The 22,899-nt window shown below is 37.9% G+C and overlaps 1 protein-coding gene across 2 annotated transcripts in view; it reads right to left on the reverse strand.

Moving 5' to 3' along the window:
* Positions 1–21,742, reverse strand: part of cntn4 (contactin 4) — a 135,833-nt gene extending 114,091 nt beyond the window's left edge. For both annotated transcript variants that reach the window (XM_026307360.2, XM_026307359.2), the window contains exons 1-2: positions 21,426–21,742; positions 2,426–2,562 (exon numbers count right to left, since the gene is read on the reverse strand). In XM_026307360.2, the coding sequence (XP_026163145.1) occupies positions 2,426–2,480 (55 nt within the window). In that variant the 5' untranslated portion in view covers positions 2,481–2,562; positions 21,426–21,742. The remainder of the gene's footprint in view (positions 1–2,425; positions 2,563–21,425) is intronic.
* Positions 21,743–22,899: the final 1,157 nt, after the last annotated feature.

Below are 22,899 nucleotides of genomic sequence, written 5' to 3' on the forward strand. Positions count from 1 at the left end.
TTAAAACTCTTCATACAGCATTGTTTCATTTGTCAGAAATAAACCAATGCCCCTGTCATCACTTTGTTGCCCATTATTGCAGACCAGCAGTCGAGTCAGCTAGCGAACAAGAAGGTGACTAATTTAAAAATGTAATTGGATTTTTATTTTCAACTGGTACATGTGTTATTATCAAGCTTTTTATTCATTTGTGCTTAAAAAAAAAACTAATCAACTTATAACTCCCCAGGCTTAGGAGTGAAACTAAATCCCAAATAAACATCTGTACAGTTCCCTTTCCCCAGGCCTACAGGAGATTTCCTTTACTTCTTTCTCCATTCCTGCACTCCATAGCCAAGCTTTTTTGGTCTGCATAGTGTAATTCCTATAGTCAATTTTCAGTCACCTCTCTTATCCATATCAGGGATATATCATCCATTGTAAAGCAAATTAAACAGATAAGCATGAGGGTTAGTACAGTAATCCTGTGCTCAGCCTTAAAGATCTAAAAAAAATGCTTCATGATTTTCATCTCTACTTCAGCTGAAAACACATTAGTGATATCGAGGTCTAGCGAATTTTGCAAGGATAAACCAGTTTTAGTCTAAGGGCATCCCTTTCACGGCTGTGGTTCATGGACATTCTCAGTGGGTCCCTCTGCGCACACTGCTTTCACTCTGGAGTTTAAAAATGTAGGAAATGCATCCTCATTAACCCTGCTTTTTAAGTGATGTAATTTTGCATACCCTGTTTTTGCTCTTGCATTAAAGCTGTCTGATTAACTAGAAAGATCTATGTATATATTATATAAACACACACACATATCAGGGTGGTAGATAAGATGGTAGTGCATTGAGTTTTCTTGCCTGAGGCCATAGTTGGAGTACAACCACAACCCTACCTTAACTGTGGCCAATGCGTTTCAACCACAATCAAACTTCTACAACCAATATTTCCCATAATACACAGATCAATGCTTATTAAACATTAAAAGCAGTGAGTCCATTAGTGACTGGAGAGGTTGATGCTGGTTTAAAGAGGAACAACAGTTGGCAGTAACAGCAGGACAGCGAGGGCAGTCCATTCATTTCAAGTTATGTTTGCATCCTTGAGGCATTTCTCTATACCAGAACTGAGCTCTGTGACATATCATCGCCATGAGGATTCAGCTACACCTTAGCAGGTTTGTCAATTATTACCACCCGTCTGCTGAGAGATCGTGAGATCGTGCTTGTCAAACCTAACATAACATAAGCAGTGACACGCAAAGACGAAACTGTGAGGGCAATGCAATATAGCTCAAGGTTCCATTGAACAAATCTGATAATGTGATGTGCAAAAGAGGGTGAGGGGTTCACAACAGACCTAATGTGTGATGAGTAATGAGGAGTGTTTCACCAGAACACAGACCTCATCAATAGAGCCTTTTCTTCATCTTGATTCGAATAATACGTGTTGATTAAACAGTCTGAGTGATTCAGCTGATGCTCACTGGTGACCTCTCTCATTTGTAAGGGAGACAAATTAAAGTCCTCCATCAAAATGTGATCAATGCCACAGAGCCTCTAGCTGAAAATGGGCACCACAGTATAATGAAGCAATAACTTAACTTTACGGCACAGTAAATGAATGATAGACATTTGAAAGAACCCAGCAAGGATTTCCTATTAACTCATTGCCTCGTTTATATATCAATTTGAGAAATTAACCAAAATGTTACTTGTACAGCTTTTTTTTTCAAAAATCATTGCTGTAACTACAATATTCAGAGAGCTATAGTAATACTTTTTTTTTTCTTTTTTTTCAGCGAAGCACTGCTTGATTACTAAAACTAAAATTCTAGACCAAGTCTGAAATGCATCCATGTAACCCCAAAATACCTGGTGAAAATTAAATGAAACAAATCTGAAGGAGCTTCATGTCTTCATATCTTACACATCTTACACAAACTTACAGTTTGGAATATAAACAATAAAATTTTTGTAAGTATCCTTTATCCAAATTTACCATAAAAGACATTGGAAATGCTATATTCTGTTGCTATTCTACAACTTTACATGGCCCTTACTGAATACTAAGGTTACATCATAGCTTTCCACTTGTTTACAACCAAGTTAACGGGAACATTTTCACCCCCACTTTAATGCTGTAAACCCCCATTCATTCATATTCAGAATGATTGCACTAACCTTTCTTGAGTGCCAGATACAACATTAGAGCAAAGCCAAACTGTAATATTGCCTGGGATTAGAAGCACACAATGACTTTAAACTTTCCTGTCGAATGGTTTCCACATTCAACTGGGCAAAGTGTGTTTGCTTGAGGTTGCTTCTTTTGAAACTACACCTTTCATGCTGTCACCTGCCCCAAATACATATGAATAAGGACTTAGACTTCACAAAGGCAGCTTTGGCATGCGTCAAAAGTTCTTAATAAGATACTTTACCTGCAAGGCACCCCATAAGTGACTGCAGCACCAGCAGTTTCCATAGCAACATCATCTTCAATTTTGTAGGGTCAAAGTAGTCTCACATCCAATCACAAATGTATGGAATCTGATTTGCACTTGTCTGGTTTCCCAATCTGTAGAAAAGGAAACAACTGAGATGAGTATGGCAGCAAGGTTCTCATTAGCAGCACCTTTGAAATTCAGACCGTCTTTTCTGCTCAGCATGCTCATTTCTGATACAGAACACAAAATGACAGCAGGAGTTTACAGCAAAGAGCACTGGGATAACAGTAACTGTGTAAGGCATTCGATAAAATAAACTTAAACCTGTGAGTTTATGAGATAATCGACCACCATTTAAATTATTTACAAATATTTTACTAATCAAATGCACAATGCAACATATTCTTGTTTCCACAGGGGAAAAAAAGAATATTTCAGTGTCAGCTAGATGGTGTTCACATGAACACAAACTCTCATATATGTTCCTTTCCATATTACCAAAAACTCCAGGGAAAAATGCTTTTAAGTCACTAAGAGGAGTGGCTTTGCTTTCAAACTTCTCATAGCTTTTTGCTCATAAAAGTGCAAAGCCAAGAAATGAAAACCCCTGAAACATCTAGAAGAATTTCACAATAGTCGTGCGCGTTTCTTTCAAATCCGACAATTTCTCCCTGGAGTGAGAATTAAAACTCAAAAGTTTGTTACGTGTCAGGAAGGTAGCATTTCTCCGTGTCTCAAACCTCAGTGACAGGAATAAATTGAAGGCATAAATGAGGCTGAGGTGTAAAAACAAAAAGGTCTGTCAAATACTTGTGAAAAATCTTTATAACTTTTTTTTGTCATAAAGATACACTGTGAACATCCTTTTGTTAACCACAGTACGTTTTTGAAACATTCATTATCTTGATAAGGTGGATACCATCCTGAGAACAAAAGAAGACACTAGAAGTTCATTTGGATTTTTAGTGGCCTGCTTTAAAAACTGATTAAGTTACACAAAAACTCCATAAACTGAAGAGTTTTGGATATTTTAAACCTCCTGCTGGTTATATTGGGTTTCCTTTATTTAATAACATCTGTTGGCTTTATCGGTATATCAAACAAAGTGAAGAGTGGTGTCATTTTACTAAATCATCTTATTAAAACGAGGTAGAGTGCTCACTATGGGGGATGAAGCCTTGCACAATTCTGCTTGGGTGATGAGGATTTATTTACATCACTATAAAAATGTTGAGCTTCAGCAGCAAAAAGACTAAACACAGCGACAAAAAGAAATGACTTAATTTTTGTGATACTGTTATGACTAATCAGATCATCGACTTAAAATTGGTTGGATTAGTTGACCTCAAAAAACTATGATCATCCCTAGTGTCTGTATGAATGAAATGAGCAGATAATTGAACTATGTGTCTGTGTTCATCTAAAAAAAAAAGGTCAAAAATTACACTTTGTGTAAACTGAAGGGAAAGTTTAATTACCCACATCCACTGTTGTGATATTTTCTTTTATGATGAATATGTTTTGATTTTGTGCTTTGCATTATTCAACAAATCACTTCATAAATTTTTGGATTCTTGAAAACAATGATGGACATGACATTAGATGCAAACTATGTGGCAAACTTGCATCACAGAGCGTAATTGAAAAAGATACAGGAACTTTCACAGAAAGTAAACAACATGACCTATTTGTATAATCTGTGTAAACATTGCAGGAGGATCATGATGATACACAAACAAATACAACTAAAATGTTAATATATTATTTTTTCCCCCAACTAGATTTTTACATTACATAGCATTTACATCGTTTTTTTTTTTTTCTGTAAACAGGAAAAACACTTCACGGTTATTTGGTATGCAGGACATGGAAACTCATGATACACTCGTTACTAGTTTCGTCTGGACTGCAATTTTAGATTTAGAGTCAAGTGGATTGCGTTTAATACTGAAGGATCAGCAGATTGTGAGGCAAGATCAAAGGTTTTGAAGAGCATATTCATATTATTTTTTAAACTGATGAACCAAGTTTAACTTTTTCTCTGTGTTGGCATCCCCACTGTGTCACTGGACTGACTCCTTCAAAGGAATGGGAAAGAGGTTTTACAAATTGATGAAGTCAGATTGAATGCTGTGGGAATAAGCTACCACAAAAACAAAAGTAATTTTGGTGTCAAACGTGCCACTTTCACAGTAGTAAAGGGGTTTTAAGGCTGTAGATGAGTGCAGTTTCTGCCTCATAAAACACTAGTCTTTGTGTACCACAAGTTGTGGGCATCCACTTCTTTTATGATCTTATCTGTCTTCTTTTACTATTGCTTTTTTTTTTTTTTAATTGTTATCATTTTTAAGACCCATTGCAGCCAGCTGCCCATGTGCTTTATCACACATCCTGTACATTTGTGCTTATAGCAGGTGTATACGTCCTTAAGTTGTATATGGGAGCATGATGTATAAACATTATGGGGAATCATTCTTCAAACACCATGCAGGGTTATTTTAATTTTCTAAGTTTGGACCTAATTCAATATATATTTGGTTTAAAGGGGTTGTTGAGTCAAACAGGGTGTAAACAGGGTGCAGTGACGGGAAGCAACTAGGTGGGAGGAATACAGAAGTTGAGAGTTGCTGGAAATGTCAGAAGCTGCCTCTGGAAAAAACAGTACAGATGTAAGAACAAAGGCAATACAACCAGAAATGAAATCTATCTTTTGTAGAACTCCTCTAGGAAACAAGCAGCACTAATCTAAGGTCTCCTGGGTGAAATATATTTAAAGCTGAGGTATGTTTGACAGCTGGGATAGGCTCCAGCAGATCCCAATGACCCTAAATAGGAATAAGCGGGTATAGATAATGGATGGATGGTATGGTTGACACAAACTTTGAAAGCATAGCAAGTTAAAGCGAGACAAAACCACTGAGAAACCTGAAACTGTTTGAGTGAGCCACATTCTCATTAATCTAGGATTTTCTACCTTTCAGGTCTGTCTCCTGCCTCCACCTACAGAAAAGAGACCTTTTATTTCCATACATCATAGAATAGGTTGTCAGAATCTGCCTTGAGTACGTCAGTGGTGCAAGGCAGTGTCTTGCTGTTAGACAGCAGTTTCATGCATATTAAACTGCTTCTTATTAAAACACACTGTGCTGTTTTCAGTGTAATATGATAGATGAAATTAGTACAAAACTTTTAGTGTAGTAATAATCCACACAATGATCTGCACATCTCAAAATTTTAAGTGTATACACTTCCAGAAAAACCTGGAGACAGACAAAATGCAAGTTGTGAATGTAATAACATAACTCCAGTTCCGAAGAAAGGCCATGACTCTATAGGCCTGTTTCATAATTAATTATTGACAAGTTAAAGCAGCTTTAATCGATACTTTTATATCAACAATGGAAACAAATCTGTGTAATATGAAAAATGATCTGTAAGCCTTTAAGCACATTTCAGCTCAATGTTTTGGTTTTACAGCCTGCAAATTTACTATCTTTATTCACCGAATCAACCTGCTTTCCACTAGGAAGAAGTTTCTGTTCTCAGTCAAGCTACCCACTCCACACAAAACAAGGAGACAGACAAAATTAGAAATACTAATGTAGTGGAGAATCTGGTAACTAAAATGCCTGATATTTTTAAAGATGTTTTTTTTTAAGTGGAGTCTAAAACAGAACTGAAAGAACTGGTGGACATGTCTTTTTGTCCACTGACAAAATATGTAAAACTGCAACTGTCTACTAAGACACTACCAATATCAAGGTTTTTATAGATTGCTATGCAGCCCTCAACTGGCCAAACAAATGATTAATGCAGGTTTTGACATCAGTGTTATAAAACCAGCAACAAAACACAGACTTTAAATTATTTTGCTTACTTAAAGTTATAAAGCTTGGTCATAAAGGTGGATTTGAAAAGGACTGACTAACCTGACATCAACACTTGTTGCCACCCTGCAGATCCTATTCTGGTAAGTTCAAGGGCACCAATAACATTGTTCTTTTCTTATTTATGGGTCATGTTATTTCACAGTTGGAAAAGTGACAGGGTCTTGGTGTTTTCATTGTTAGAGGGCACAGTATGTACCGATAGAGCTGGAGTTACTCTTGGTTACAACTGCTTGTCCGGTTTGTTAAGGTCTGTTTTTATAGTATCAGAGTCTTGCTTTGGATCCCTCCAACATTCTCAACTCACCCTGATAAAGCAACCCAGCAGCTAAAGATAACACACTACTGAGCGCCTCACTTGTTCTTGCCTATTGCTGCTTTAATCTATTTAGTTACTTGATACCAGGAAAATGGAAGTTGAGAAATGTTCTGGCTACAAAGGGCATATCTAGCTGTGCCAAAGACACTGGCTAGGTTTAGAGGCTTACATACTAGTACTTGCAATGTTATGACACACGAAGAAATGTTCCTCTTTTTGTTTATTTACTCAGAGCAAAAAGGACATTACGAAATAAATAAATAAAAACTAATTGTAGTGAAACTTTGACCCATAAGTAATTGAATTCATACTTCTCTCATGGCACAGAATACATACAGTGATTAAAAAGGATCACAAAATGACTAGTTATCTTTAATACATTCTTTCCAATTTAAAAAGCAATTATAATTCAGAGATACCATTCACTTTTTGTAATGCTGATATTCCCTACCATAATTCCCTAATTTGCAATAGGGCTCAGTACCACTCAAGCATCAGATATCATACAGTAATATACTGCTCCTGCCTTTGTTAAAGGCAAATGACTAATGATGCTTTGAGGCACAAGAGGAGGAGATAATCAATGCATTCAGTCAGCAACAAATTACTATAAAATTGAAAGATTGATAGATTTTTACCCATCATGCAGTTCACAGCTTAATTAAAATGTTCATGTGCAAAATGAGTGCAATAACTCATCGAATACACTCTGGACTTTCTTTGTAAACACACAGTAGTTGCAAGGTTATTTTGTTGGATGCATTCTTATGACTGCAGATGTAACCCTGATCAGAAACATACTGATACAGGTAATGTATGTCCATCAATCATCTATACTGCTTATTCTGTAGAGGTTTGCTGTGATAAGCTATAAGGTATATGCCTACCTTCAGAACAATATCAACTAACTGGTATAAAAAAATGGAAAAACAAAATTAGTTCATTTTTTTTATAATGACTTTTTTTTGCATTTATCTTGCAAATAATAGGACAAGCATAGCTCAAAAAGTCAAGAAAATAATCAACTATATTATCTACAATTTATTAATGACTGCACAAGGGCACGACTGCTTCATTCTCCTAAAAACTAGTGCATTGTCACATTTAAATTTGGTGTTGCAGAGTAACCCAAGATAGATAGGTTACAAAAGCTTATTCCAAGAGGAAACTGATGTCTTTGTGCAAGACGAGCAGAATCGCACCTTGAATTAAATTAGCTTGGGAAGAGATAACATGTTTGGTTAATGTACTGCGCTGGTCCTAAGAGATCCATCGTCTCCTGTTCAATGATACAAGGGCAGAGAGCCAAACAGAACCAGAGGTGATCGAAGGGACAGTTCAGCTTTAAAAGAGGAGCATCTACCACTCAGAAGAGGATGTTGCCACTTTTATGACTCGCATGTTGTGGCAAGCATTGACTGCTTTATGTTTGCTGACAATCACACCATGGCTTCACAGAATAAAAAACGTAAGCTCCTTCAAGTGAAATTGGCCCAGACTCAATAACACAGTAGCAAACAAGCAAGCTGAACAATGAATCGTTTTGAAATCAAAATCGCAATTTTAACAGTACACAATTCTCAAATTGCAGAAGCTGCAATTTAAACTGCCATTAAAACCTTGTTTTAAACTTGACAGATTGGAAACAATCTGAACAGAAAACTCCACAGGATTCATGAGGATCCGGCAGAATAAATGAGCAAATAGAATAAGAGAGATACACAAGTAAGTTTCACTTCGGTGCTGCTAGCCACACTGGAATAGCCACAGAAGTAAACAAAAACAAAAACAAACCCCAATGAATCAGAAACAACGCTAACATTAGTGTCAAAGCAAAACAATATGGTACATGGGTCCTCTTGGTTTAAGACTACAGGTTGCAGAGCAGGAAGATGCTGAACATGCCTGGATAAGGTAGCAAAACTGAGGGAACACCACAAATTTCTTCCAGCATTGTCCTTTATAATTCAAGATTGTCCATTACAAAAAATCAAACACTGTGGTCCCGTAATGGATCAATATGGGATGCAGTTTCTCATTTTTAATGCTTAAATATATGGTCCATGATTGAACATATTGTGATGCTAAAACAAAATCTAAACCAGTTTAGAAAAGCTGTGACATCAGAGCACCCTGTTATCATTCATATCATTAACGCTGTTAAACACTGAGGCAGCAGTGACTGTTCTTGATTAACTTCACATGAACAACAAAATAAAAATAAAGGCACAGCAGAGAAAATAAGTATAAAATAGTAAATGTTTCAAATAGTTCCGTCCATGTAACAGTAGTAATAATACAGACAAGAGATTCAGGATCACAGTGCCAAGTGAGTGTACTATAAACACAAGGCAGGTTTTAGCCTATAGCATAAGCCAAAGTCAGAAGGAAATTAGTCTGAGTTTATTTAACAGGGTGATGTTGTATAGCTTTGTTTTCTGCTCGTTTCATCAGAACACTCAATGTGTGTGACGAACACTGAGCTACAGAATTTTATCAATGACAGAAGAAAATAAAATAGGCCTGTTCTGTAGTCACTGATGCACTGACCAGTCTGAATTCTAATCTCACACTCTCTAGTAGCTAAATAACCAGTTATAGAAAGAAAAGTGAAAAATGAAGAAATACAATTCAGTACAAAGTATATTAACACCAGTAACCCTCAGAACCACTAGTGCATGTGAGGATTTTGGGTTTGTCTGCCTGCTGCAATTTAGAGTATAGCTTTTTTTCAGTGAATAATGCAGAAAGTGGAAAAAAAATCTCACCTTAAATTGCAATATGTCTAAAAAAACATTACATATTTTCCCAAATAGTTCTGCCCTATTTTGAATTATACCTATTTAGCGTCATGCGCTGCACAAGATGCTGCACGTTTTACCAAACTATGGCAGCAAGTGTGCTGCTTTATGCTGCAGTCTGCTGGGGAGGCAGCATAAAGCAGAAGGATGTAAGGCAGCTGGACAAACCGGTGCAAAAAGCTGGTTCAGTGACTGGAATGAAGCTGGACACACTGGAGGCTTTGGTGGAGACATGCACACAGAAAAAGGTAGAGGCCATCCTGGAATGCACTGACCATCCCCTCCCTAACATCCTTATGGACCAGAGAAGCAGTTGCAGTGGATGATTCTCCTCCTTGCGCTGCTGGACTGAACAATACAAGAGATCCTTCATCCCCACTGCCATCAGGCTCTACAACACCTTAGCCAAGGACAAATGACAACTGACTACTGACAACTGCCACTACTGACTTACTAATTAACTACAAGACTACCTGACGTTCCCTGACTGAAAAAAGTTGATCTTATCTTATATCTTATCAAATGCTAGTGTATTTGAGAAAACCATGGAAGCCTAACAGAGAGATGTAATTTACAACAGTCCTAGACTATCAGCTATTTGTATGGTTATTAATTCAACTTATTTTTTCCAGACTGTGCCATTATATAAATAATGACATATCACCATCAGAAATAATGCTGTTGAACTCACATATTGTTTTCTCTGGCCAACAGTCAAGAAGACTGAAATATGTTAATCTAACAATGGTACAAAAAAAAAAAAAAAAAGCAGAATGCAGAATTTTTGATAAAGATGATCTTATCTTTAAGTGAAACAGAACATTAGTTGTATAAGGACCTGTCTTCAGAGGAAAATCTTTATGTACAAATGCGAGTCAGTACACATTCAAAGTTCGTTGGTGTTGTTATGGTCTCTGCATGGAGTACAACTTTCACATGTGATCATGATACCCTTTTTTATACTCACCTATCCCAGATCATCCCCCACACTGGTTTTGTTCCTTTTGTCTAAGATCAGGAATGTCTGGGAATGTTTATAAATATAATGTAAGAACAAATATATTATAAAAATATTCATGAATCTTTTGTTCCATAAAAGTAGAATTGTATTTTTACTGTGTATACAGACTCACGTATACCGCCTGCTTATGGAACCCCACCAAAACCTTTTGCCACCCCTCTTCTGTCTTTTGCAGTCATCAGCTGTTCATCTCTGAATACCCCTCAATATACACATATAAATGTTTCTCTGTGGATCCATCACATCCAACAGTCTCCTCATTTGTGGTAAGCTCTGCCCCAGACATTTTAACCTCCTACGACCTGACATCCACATATGTGGACATCACATCTCTGGTTGTCTGCACCGTAATACTTAATTCTGTGTAACTGACACCTGTTGTACACAAATGTGGACCAACTATTCCCACTGACAAAAAAGGCATTCCTAGTTTGGAGTAGTAGTTTTGGAGCGTGACAAAAAAGCAATAACAAAACATAAACACATTGTCAAGGTTTTTGGATATGTTGCATGTTTTGTTTTTCCATATCCATGTTCAGAAGTTGAAACAGATATATGCAAGCTGGAAATAAAAGATTTGCACTTTGTTTCACCATGGTGTCTTGATTGTGTTGAGAAAACTCAGAATACTTTTTTTTTTTTTTTTCAAGGAGTGCTTCATGTTCAAAGATAATATCTGGTTATTATATTTATTGGTTCCACCTAACCTCAAATAGCTAGAAGAAATCTAAAATTCTACTCCAGGCACTCTTCTATGGAAGTATATCTTATATATGTATAAGTATATACCTGCTCTTACAAATCTGTGCCTGCATGCTGTTAAATGTTGACCTGCAAACCGAGTACCTCAAACTAGGTTTGTGTGCATTTAAAACTTACATATACTGTGTACATTTATATGTGTGTGTGTGTGTGTGTGTGTGTACAGTAAATTTAATTATCAAAAAGCAAATGCAAGCCCATCAACCAAAGGAAGTAGCATAAATAACTTCTGTCATTAAACCAAACCTTCTTTTCATGCTGTTTCAACAATTATTCCACCAAATTACTAAATTTACTGAGGCTAACCATTTCAACATCTGCTGCATGGTTGCTAATATTTTGCATTGCTTAACTGTCACAACCCAGTGAGTTAACAACGTAAGCAACAAGCACCGTCCTCTCTGATTCCTAATCATAGCAGCAGTCAGTAACTACATCAGTTCATCAGTGCAATTACACCAACACTCACGTAGTCCTAACTGTCACAGGTGACATTTTACATTTTAAAATTCATTATCAATAAGGCTGCAGCAGATCCCTGTGAACCCTAAATAGGAATAAACAAGTATAGTGTGTGTGTGTGTGTGTGTGTGTGTGTGTGTGTGTGTGTGTGTGTGTGTGTGTGTGTGTGTGTTTCACTGGTATTTGGATGTTTCCAATAATTTGTTTTATAGATCTTCTCCATTTGGTGCTATTTAGTTTTTTGATCAGTCATGGCTTGGCAGGTGGACATCATTAATACAGTCCATTAAAAGCAGTGACATAATCAATAAAAGACAACCAGGGTACATGTAAAAGCATGGTAAGCCTACATTAAAATGCTTTTCACTCTGTTTTCACCTTTTCTTTCCTTTTTTTATTTCTTTTTGACAATGTTTTAGTAATCACAAGAAATGCCTAAACTTTTTTATAACATCTGTAGTTGTTCTTGATGTACCTTTAGGCAAAGATTGGATTTAATTGCTTTTCAGTGTCATTTCCATACAGTTACAGTTGATGAGCCCAGCTGTAGATGAACTCTGTAATAGGTCTCATTGCAGTACGGCTAATCATTCAGGGACATCAACACCTTTGTTGTGAAATAATTTACATATGCCACAGAAACAAGGCTTAATTTTACACTTCATGTTGTTATGTTGAGCTCTATGTACAGCTTGGTGATGGCAGAGCCAGAATATGGCAGCCCTTTGAAACAGCTTTCTGCTGTGTATCCGCAGCACTGCTGATGTGGGTGGCACATCAGTTCAGAATTGGAGAGTGACTTTTCCAAATTGTATCACCCTGCTACATTCATGCCTTGTTTCAAAACTAACTAAAACTAAATAGAAATGACAAGGAGGAAAAAAAAAAAACTTTCAAAATAGAATTTGTGCATCACAGTGCACTATTAAGCAATGACATCACAATGTACCCTTCTGCTTATGCCTTCTTGGTTACTGTGTGTGTACATTTCATTGGATGACATGTCAGACCTACATAGGCTACTCAAACTTACCATACATAGTACCACGAAGTACCACAGTGTTGAAGGTGCGATCCCAAAAGCAAGGAGTTGCGTGTTACAGAGTGTTATAATACACTCAAAGATTGCAGTATATGATGGAATAGCTTCTATTAAATCACAAAAAGGCCACTAGACATCAAAAGGGAAGTGAATGAGACTCTTGAGAAGCTGAGCCCAGAAACCCTGGTCAGCAGCGACCGAGTGAAGCTTGGGCTACTGTTGAAACTGCTGGAGCCATTAACATTTCATACAGACCAGACAAACTGACAGTCCTTCTCAGTGGTGGAGCCATCTCAGCTAAACCTTGAAGCTCTCCTTCAATTTGGTGGACCAGGCAAAGAACTGTAACAAGTAATGTTGAAGTCTTTGTGCTACACATTTACCAGTGTGCTGAACAAACAGTTCACTGGGTTTAATCCAACGCAAGCAGTGGCCTGTTTGATGGATCCGGCAGTCGTCGTAGTGCAACTTTAAATGGAACAGAGCCACTCAAGTATTCAGCAGTCATATGTGATCCACATGTCAGCAGAGTACATTACAGCATTAGGTCAACTACTGCAAGGTAGTTGATGCACTGTTTACCAGTGTTACAAGTTTCTTGTATCTTGTTTAGAGGCATGCATGACCATGGGACATGACCACACCTCAGATGAAAGTACAGACTCTGAAACTAAAAAAGAAAATACATGGCAGAGGTAAAAAAATGTGAGTCATCAGTCTGGTTGTTTAGAGAGAATTGGTTAACTTATCAACTGACCTAGTGTGTGCCCCTAATTACCAACCATTAAAACAAATATGTCCAGTGTGTGGGCAGTAATCATCAGGCATGAACAAAGGAGCCACCACATCACTCGAAGACCAGATGTTCCTCAAAAATCAAGAAAAACATTTTGTCTATATGAAGGTGTGTATCTAGTCATATTGATTTATAGAGACATTTAAGAAAATGAGTGGTAAATGTTTTCTGGTTTAGTTGTTACTATTAAGGATGGATATTTTAAAAGTCTGTTTCTTTGTATTTGTTTGACACACAGCTTTGAGATCAGATATGTACTCTTGTATGCTTACACAACATGTTCTTTGTGTTCTCCATTGCAGTTCTCAAAATAAATAGATCCCCGTGTTTGAAGTAAATTCTATTTTATGTTATGATTTGTACTGTATGGTAAAAGCTTCTGAGGTGGGCTTGATAGATAATAGAATTATTTGAAGAACAGTCTGCCATTTCTGCTGTGAATAGAGAAAATATAATAAAAAACTAAAATATATTGATAAACTAAAATAAAAATAAAATGAGTTTTCTTTGAAAAAAATGAAACTGACTCCACAACAACTGAAATTAAACTAAATAATAATTTGTGGTGAAAAAAGAAATATGACTAAAAATGGTGGAACCCCAGTAACACTAATTGGCAATGATTTATCTTCATAGAAACTGGCCAGCATATATTTGAGTTATACCTGTCTCTTCTGTTTCTGTAAATAAGATATTTCCAAATGCTGATGATGTAACTATCACATAAAGGTCAGAGACAGTGGATTTGATTCACCCCTAACTATGGACTCAGCTTTCAACATTTCATTGCCTTGCACAAATTAAAAAAATGTTGGAGTTGAATGGATCTGCATTTCAAATAGGCATTACTTTGTTCTTTTTTTCTTATTGTCATTGGTTTAAATAGATGAACCAGCTAATTGCAGTATGATACAATGACTACAGAATCTCATTTATCTGAGCCACAGAAATCTGAAATGGTCTGCTAAGCAAGCCTTTCCGTAACGCCTAATTATTTCATTTGAGAAACAGATGAGATTTTGAATACCTGCACTTGCATCCATCATCTGCAGTTCTCTCTTATTTAACTTATTTCACTACTTGTACATGAATAGACTGTTTTCCTAAATGTGAAAATGCTCATTAGGGAAGTTTTTTTTTTTCACAAGGTACAAAAACAAAAATCTAACTTCAGTCAACAATAAAATGCAAATGATGATAATGACTGGAGATGGCACATCTTTTTTTTTTTTCTTATGTTATTTAACAATTAAAAAATACCCACCTAGCCACTGTATCACATGTCCATCAGCTAATCTACATATTACCAAATTCATATTCAAAATCTGTTTTTCACTAGGGAATTCATTTAACAGGCAACGTTGTGAAGGTGGATGAAAGAGCCTCATTATACTTGTGCTGGTTAATTTAATTTAAAAAAAAAAAACATTAGATAAATGTCAAAATATACATATAAACAGTGTATACTCCAGAGACTCTTGATACTATGAAGGTGTCCTTGAGCAACACCCTCCAGACTGCAGCTTACAGGTTTGAGTTGTATTCGTGTGTGTGTGTGTGTGTGTCTGAAAAGGGGAATTTCTGAAAAACAGTAGAGTAAGCATGCTCAGGGTTTCATTTATTTTTGGATTAGTTTTAAAAAGTGGGTTTTCAGCAAGAGATACCTTGGATGACACAAATGATACACTGAAACTTGTTGTTCATGTCTAAAGCTTTGGGTCTTCCACGGCTGTGTGGTATATAAATTAGACTGACTAGACTGTGGTAACTAGGCCAAACAATTGCAATGTTTTGTCTATCAAACATTAAAAAAATAAAATACACTAAGAATTGTAATAAAATGCTATTTTGCTATTTATGCTATTAATGCTATTTATTAATACTATTTTTCAGAGCACGTTGTGGCATCTTCAAATTTCCTGTTTTGCCTAAGGAACAGTTCTCCAACATAAGGTTGTTTGTTACTACCATCTGATAGACTACAACACATACAAGCATGTACTGTGCTGGCACACCTACAACAGCAGGTACCAACTGTTAAATACCTGTTATACAGTTTACTATTACATAGATTGAAGAAAAACAGTAAAATTTGCCTTGAAATTAAAAGCACATAATATTTTTACTTTGTTTTTCTATCAACTAACTAATCTGGTAGGCTTTAGTGACTTTCAGTGAGATAAATATAATTTACATTCCTGTATGTAATTTGTAACGCTAATATGTGATTTTGGATATATTATTTTTATCATTGTTGCATTGTATGACTTTATCCAAACAATTTTTTTTGATCATATAAAATCAAACTTTCCTTCTGTTGTACAGTGATCTTGACATTTTTGTCCAAGCCCTGTCTTGTAAAAATTACGAATATGTACTGCACAGAAGTTGCAGCGAGGGAGAACGGGTGGATGGTGGAAGATTAGGTAACAAAAAAATAAAAAACTTAGGTTGGAGAAAGATGCTCATTTTGATTAAATGTTAAAGTAACTTGTGCTTCAAGTTCAACTTTCTGTGGGTGTTAAATGAAACATGCTGTCGGTGAATATCGAACTGACATGTCATTTTCATCTTACCAGATGTATACATTTGCCAAATGTCCTCATTATTCTATGAAAGAAACACATGATCTTAGTGGTATAATGTTTCTGTCTAAATGTGATTGCTGTTGGTAGAGTTGCATATAGCAATTAACCCGAAGCAGATAGACACTGTGTAATTGGCCATTAAAACTTACTTACTTGTTGTATTAGAACATTATATTCTTCCGTACAGTAAAAAACACAGAATAACCTTTTGTGCAGTTAGAAACTATCATGAGAAGTAGCTACTGCCAGTGTACTGGTTTTAGATTATTATGGTATTGCAATAGATTTTGACAAGAAGCTACCGGTGAAAATACTATTATCTAATATAACTAGAAACTAATGTCATTGTCACCAGCTTTCTCTTGTATATAAACATGTAAAATGACCCAGCATAAACAACTTAAAACTATCAGAACTATGGAGGATAACCTGACATTGTTACTTTGCCTTAACTTCCATCTCGTCCCAATTTGCTCTTTCCACTCAAAATAATCTTCTTCTGCTTTTCAGATACTCAAGATGCTCTGTTTAGTCTGATGCTCCAGTTCTGAGTTCATAAACCCATTTTAATGCATCTCTACGCTCCTTAAGATTATTTTGTAGTTTTAGAAGAAAGTTCTTTTTGATGTGAAGTCATGTGTGTTTGTTAGGAAGCTTGCATGTTAATGAAGGTATAATGCTGCATAAACATACAATCTTTCACAAGGTATATCAGCTCAAATAACTTCATGACCTTCTTTTGATTTTCTCAGCACAATTTTTAAGGAAAGTGAAGAAAAACATGTTTAAGAAGAATGCTGTTAAAGATAACCCAGCCTGTATTTGTCAGTACAATTCTACCCTACATATCATGACAGAATTGGGCATAAAGTGCGAGGCTGCTTGTATTTTATCGACAGACATCAATAGAAAGCAACATAGTATTTAGGGTCTGATTATAAGATTCATTTGAGTCGATCCGGCTGCCTCTTTCAGGCCTTTAATCTTGATTCACACACACACGCAAAAAAATATCAATGTGGAAAGCACAGCGTTATCAAGTGCGTATATGTTACTGAATGAGGGAGATGGCTCTCGCACTGCAGCCACACCCAGTGCTGCACAATAGACCTGAAAATGTGCTCCTCATTAAAAGCAAATCCACATTCGAGTGAGGTGTACTATCAAAAAGAATCCTGAACCCGGCTTCCTCCTAACACTGCTTGGAATAAAGACCTTATATACTGTAAATGCATTTAATAATGCAGCAGTCCCAGCACTCAGACAGCCCCATGTAGTTGGTTGCTGTGTGGCTCTGCGTTTATTAAGCACTCAATTAAAGCCATTCCCAAGGAGAGGCATCGTGCAACAGTGTTTGAGTTAGGAAACGCTGTGGGCTTAGGCAGTCTATGAAGACTTACCCCAAAGGAGCACACTGCCTCGATACCATAGGCCTGGAAGTGACACAGCATCATGAAGCACTGCTAAAGCTGGGAAATTATCCTAATATGATTGGATTACAAATAGGGCATTTACAGAACCAATGAGACTACATAAATAGAGCAGGAAATGGAGCTGTTTTATTGAGTGATCTTGGATCTTTTTCTTCAATCTAAATATTAAAAATGAACAGCGAGATGGGAGCAGTCAGTAACACCGAGGAGATCTGCTATATTACAGTCAAGTGTACTTATTCCTGACAGTTGTAGGCTCCCAATTCACAGCAGTGTGCACACAGACGTTTTTGATGGTGAAGAAGGGATGCGTTTTCGTCTAGATTGCATTTATTCATGACCTTGCTTTACTGAATTAGACAACAATTCTTCATCCTCTTAGAAGTGAAGTAGCGGCTGGAAGATTTTGTATGCAGTACCACGCGGATAAAAGATTTGTTTCAATGAAATCTGGTCTGTGCTTTGCAAACAAACATCAAACTGAAGGCAACTCATTTGGAGATGGTGCCTTTTGAAGAGGTGTTTTTTTTTTCCCATAATTGTTTTTTTTTTTTTTTTTTCTATCAGATGTAATTCCTGAAAAGGAAACCAAAATGTACAAAACTGTATCAAGTGGTAAATGCAGTGTGGTCTGTACAATATTTTTATTGCCCTACCATGCAGGGCTGCATAAGCAACAATCACTTCTTATATATTGAAATTAAAATTCATCTTTTCTGGTTCTGCTCAGTGGCATGCTGACACTCCTGGAATATGGCTTGATCACAGCTATCATATGTTTTTGTAAAAAAGAAAACAAAAAAAAATTTATTTTCCAGTATCCTGCTTGGCAGCCAAAAATCCTTCACCGCTGCTCAGCTTGTCAAACAACTCTATTAGATATTCCGGATATAACGCATGGCATACATAAAACCTCACCGCACTCTGGTAAAGTAGTATCAGGGGCATGCAGCTTCCTCATCCATTATGGTGCCGTGGAAAATCTCACAGCGCTGTTTACTTTGAAGATCCAGCAGAGTGAAGCAAAAAAGCAGCAGTGCTACACAACTGACAGTAGGCATTTATTTTTATTTGCTGCTTGTTACTGTGTATGCCTGTAAAGACTGATTTTAACCTGATCAGCAAAGTGGCCGCAAAAATGCATCCACCTCTGATATTATATTTTCTATTAGAGCACACGCAAGAGACATACGAGGTCAAACAAGGATGATGGATAGAGCAGTGGTTTCTAACCTTGGCATTGAGGCCCCAAGAGCTGGTCATGAGATGAATACTATGGGTCACAAATGACAAGAGTAGGGAATATGGACATTTTGCTACAGAAAATTATCATTTTTTGTACTTCCTATTGTTTTAATCTGCAGATTTATTTCTCCCCAGCAATTCCATTTTATGTCAGAAAAAAGTGGAAAAATGTTGATTACAATTCCCTCAACAATGAGTGACAATTCAAATAACAGATTAAATAACTAAATTAAATGAATTATTTAATGTTCCAACTTTTCAACCATAACACTATGCTACTTTTCTTCCTTATACAATGTAGGAAACAGAATGTATTTGAGTTTTAGACAAGACAGTAAGTTTTTGGCTTCATGCTTTAAAAAAATGTGAAAAATTAATAGCCACCTTCATATTCTTTCTCAATTGATTACTCAGTTAAAAGACATCATTTCATCTCTATTGTGTATGTTTCACCTATTGAGATCTGTTGGATCAGATAGTATGATATAAAAGGAAGTGAACTTAAACTTCACAGGTTGAGATACGTGCACTATGGCAAAAGGTCACAGGTAGATACAGCAGAGATGTAGAGTGAAACAGTCAGGTCACGAGCAGAAAGGTTAGGAAATACTACTGTACAGATCACTGAGTCATGTTACTTCAACAGCAGTTATACTCATCTGTAAAAATACACCTGTAAAGATGCAACATCTTGGCAAAGAGGTGTAAAAAAGTGAAAGCAAGGTGGTGGATGAAGCAGCTAATCTTATTTCACCCTCTCTCCCCAACTCCTTGCATGTCTCTACAGTTTAAACAGTGAGACTATATTGACAAATGTAAAGTGCCTGTAACATCAGCACATGTAGGATATTGTGTGACAAACAAGTCAATGTAAGGAGTAAAAGTGTAACAAGCACTTCTTACTGTCTCTGACAAGAAGGAAATTGAATGTTGTCCATCATATCACACACACACTTCACAAGAAAAACACACTCTCGTCTGTTGTTTGAGCTAGCTTTCCTGGAAAGACATTAAATAAAAATGCCCTTGATGACATATTCCTTCTATACTTCCTCCAGAAACTATGTGATGAAATTTTTATGCCTCGCCTCTAAATGCACCTGTACAAGGGTATTTTTAATGCCACTTCAGTGCTCCAGCCCTTCTGGCAGGCTTGTTGGTGTGCAGGTGATGTCGCCAACCAATAAAATGGCTGTTTACCTATAAGCCGTGTCTGGGCAGCCGGGGCACATCACACAGGCACCGGACAATATTAAGACGCTGGTCAAACAAAGAACAATTATCATTAATATTTATGTAGCATGGCCTAAAGTCAACAGGTTAATTAATCCTTTTTTTTTTTTTTTTGTACCTTGATTGTTTATCTTAGTTTGGAGGTTTTAGGTCACTTGCTGGTTAAATTAGCTCCACGGTCTGTTCTCAACTCCCCAGACTTCAATTCAGCCATTTTTAGAAAACTTAAATATTTATGCTTAGATCCCAGAAGACTCTCTGCTCTGTTGTTCCATGCTTTTGGGGAAATATCTCTTTTTTTGGCCTCAGCTAACCTTTTGAATAAAGTTCATCTACGGTCAAGTCAAGTCTATGCAACACACACAGACACACACACTGTTGCTGTTCTAGCTGTTGCTCACCTACAGATTGAAACGCTGAGTGACCAGTGTACGTACACCATGAGGTAGGTGCTCATTTGCAGCACATGGTCTGCTCTGGCTGCTGTTTTCAGCACAATGACACATTTGCCATGACTGTGCATGTCAGGTGTACTTTTATGCTTACAGAGGTTCAAAATTCTACAGGAATCACATCCAGTTATTGTCTGAGTGTTACAGCAGATTAGAGCAGAAAGTTGGCACGTCCGATGTGCTGAAGCTGCACAGATGCTCATATCTATTAAACATATTAAAGTAGGCTTATATGGCATTTGCTGGCCATTAGACTCCAGGCCCTCCACAGGCAACCAGTGGACAGCTTATATATAGTGCCTGACAGATGAACCGGTTAACACCATGACACAGTGACGTTATGAGAGCTCCACTTCTGAGCATCACAGGGTAACCAACTAACCAACACAACTTACATTTCAATCACTTTAGAGTTACTTTCTAATCCTAAATACAGGTGGGTGTATCTTCCGCCATTCAAGACTGGTTGTTCTGCATTAATCCAGCGGTACCCAGGACTAGACGGATTGCTGTGGCCCGCGGTAGGTGGTCAGCAGCAGATGCGGCGGCGACGGAGGCGACTGCATAATCAGCGAAATCCACAGGGATTATACTAGGCAGGGTCACCGCCAGAGGATTACTAAACATCTGCACTGATGAGAGACACGCTCTCGCACACTCGCAGATTACTTTGCCTCCACCATGATAGTCCCACAACAAAGTAGACACAGGCAAATGAGATCAGCAGAGGGTGAAATTCTGAGAAGGCAAATCCCGGCTGCAAACAGCCCCCTAGTACAGGTTTGAATGTAATCTGTGAAAAGTTACGATGAAGGCAGGGCTTTATTTGTTTTTGAACTGCCGCTACAACTGAGCTAAACTGAGAGAGATCCAACACTGAATGCGCTGAAGTTAGGCTATTGAACTAAAAATAATAGAGTGTTATTAAGGTTATTAATAATAATAAATCTTACCTGTCCTCACTGCGGGGATACCTCCGAGGAATTCACAGCCTCAGGTTAATCCGTATTTTGTCACTAAACAAAATTGTGCACACAGACATCACTGTCGAGTCGCGGCGACGCTCCCGGTCAAATAGATCCGTCTGACTTGTGCGCAAAGACGCTGCTCTTTCTTTGTGTAGCGCGCATTCATTCACGAGCGGGCGCTGTGCAGTTCTGTGCGGCGGCAGCGCCACTACTGTACGTCCATCCCAGCCTCTCCGTCTCTCTCTCTCTCTCTCTCTCTCTTAGTGTCAGTAGTACAAGTAGCTGGCGGCGAGGCGTCTCGCAGGTTGCATATTGGAAAGTGAAGCCCCAGTGTGCCCTCACTCACTGCGATGCGTCACTCCCCACCCCTCTCTCTCTCTCTCTCTCTCTCTCTCTCTCCCGGAGCCGTGCTGGAGCTGAGCGGGACGCAAACATACGCGGCCGAGATAGAGAGACAGAGGGAAGAAGAAAGGAAGAAGAAAAGGGAGAGCGAGGTCTTCTTCTTCAGTCCATCCACTCCCACCCCACCTCACCTCACCTTCAAACCCACCAGCCTCCTCACCGCTCCGGCCATCCATGCGGAACAGACGCCCTCCTCTTAACTACTCCTTCCTCGCCTCCTGCTGATGCTGGGATGTTGATGGTTCAAATAAAATTGAGCTTGTGGTAAACAACAAGTGACAGGTTTCAGTAACACCGTAAAACAAAAGAACCTATGTGTGGTTGTAGGCTGTTATTACGGTACCCGCCCCCCCCCCCTTAACAGCTTCAATTATAAATTATAAACGCGGGGAGTTGTGCAAATCCATTCTTGGTTGCATAAAGTCCTAATAAACTGACTGAAGTGATTTCATAAACAGAAGCGGCTGCTTGGGCGTGAAGACAAGTTCAAAAACGACGGGCAGGCCGGGTAAACTGATACAGCTAGCTAACGCTGAATGCTACAGTGTAGCTGCGGGGAACGAGAACAATTAACTGTTGCCTGGTTTTCCTTATGAACGCACGTGCCCAATACACCGCACGACCCCGTGCACTTGTTTATTTATGTCGCACACGACAAAATAGCAACTTAGAACCAAGAACCTGACACCGGTAACACGGGGATGTCTCTCCCACAGCAGCCCCCCTCACTTAGGGTGCCACTGAACTAATTAGAGAACACAAACACACACTCGAACCACTAACCTAACCACAAAAACAACACTGTCATATCACTACATAACTAATAGTTAGAAGGCCTACAATACTAGCATTAATAGGCTAGTATGCAAAACATCAAAAATTATCACCCTTTTCCTTAGTCAGAGTCCTTTGCACCAGCGCCCCGTCGCCCCCACCTACAGGTGCCCTCTACTTCCGACTAGCAGTTGAAGGTTTCATTAGCCTCCACCATAACTCAACCCAAACCTGACCAGGCTGTCAGTGGTGGAGGTAGGTTTGTGCATTAGAGGAGTAGTCT

This window comes from Mastacembelus armatus, chromosome 5 (genome assembly GCF_900324485.2).
Source record: "Mastacembelus armatus chromosome 5, fMasArm1.2, whole genome shotgun sequence".
NCBI classification, from domain to species: Eukaryota; Metazoa; Chordata; class Actinopteri; order Synbranchiformes; family Mastacembelidae; genus Mastacembelus; species Mastacembelus armatus.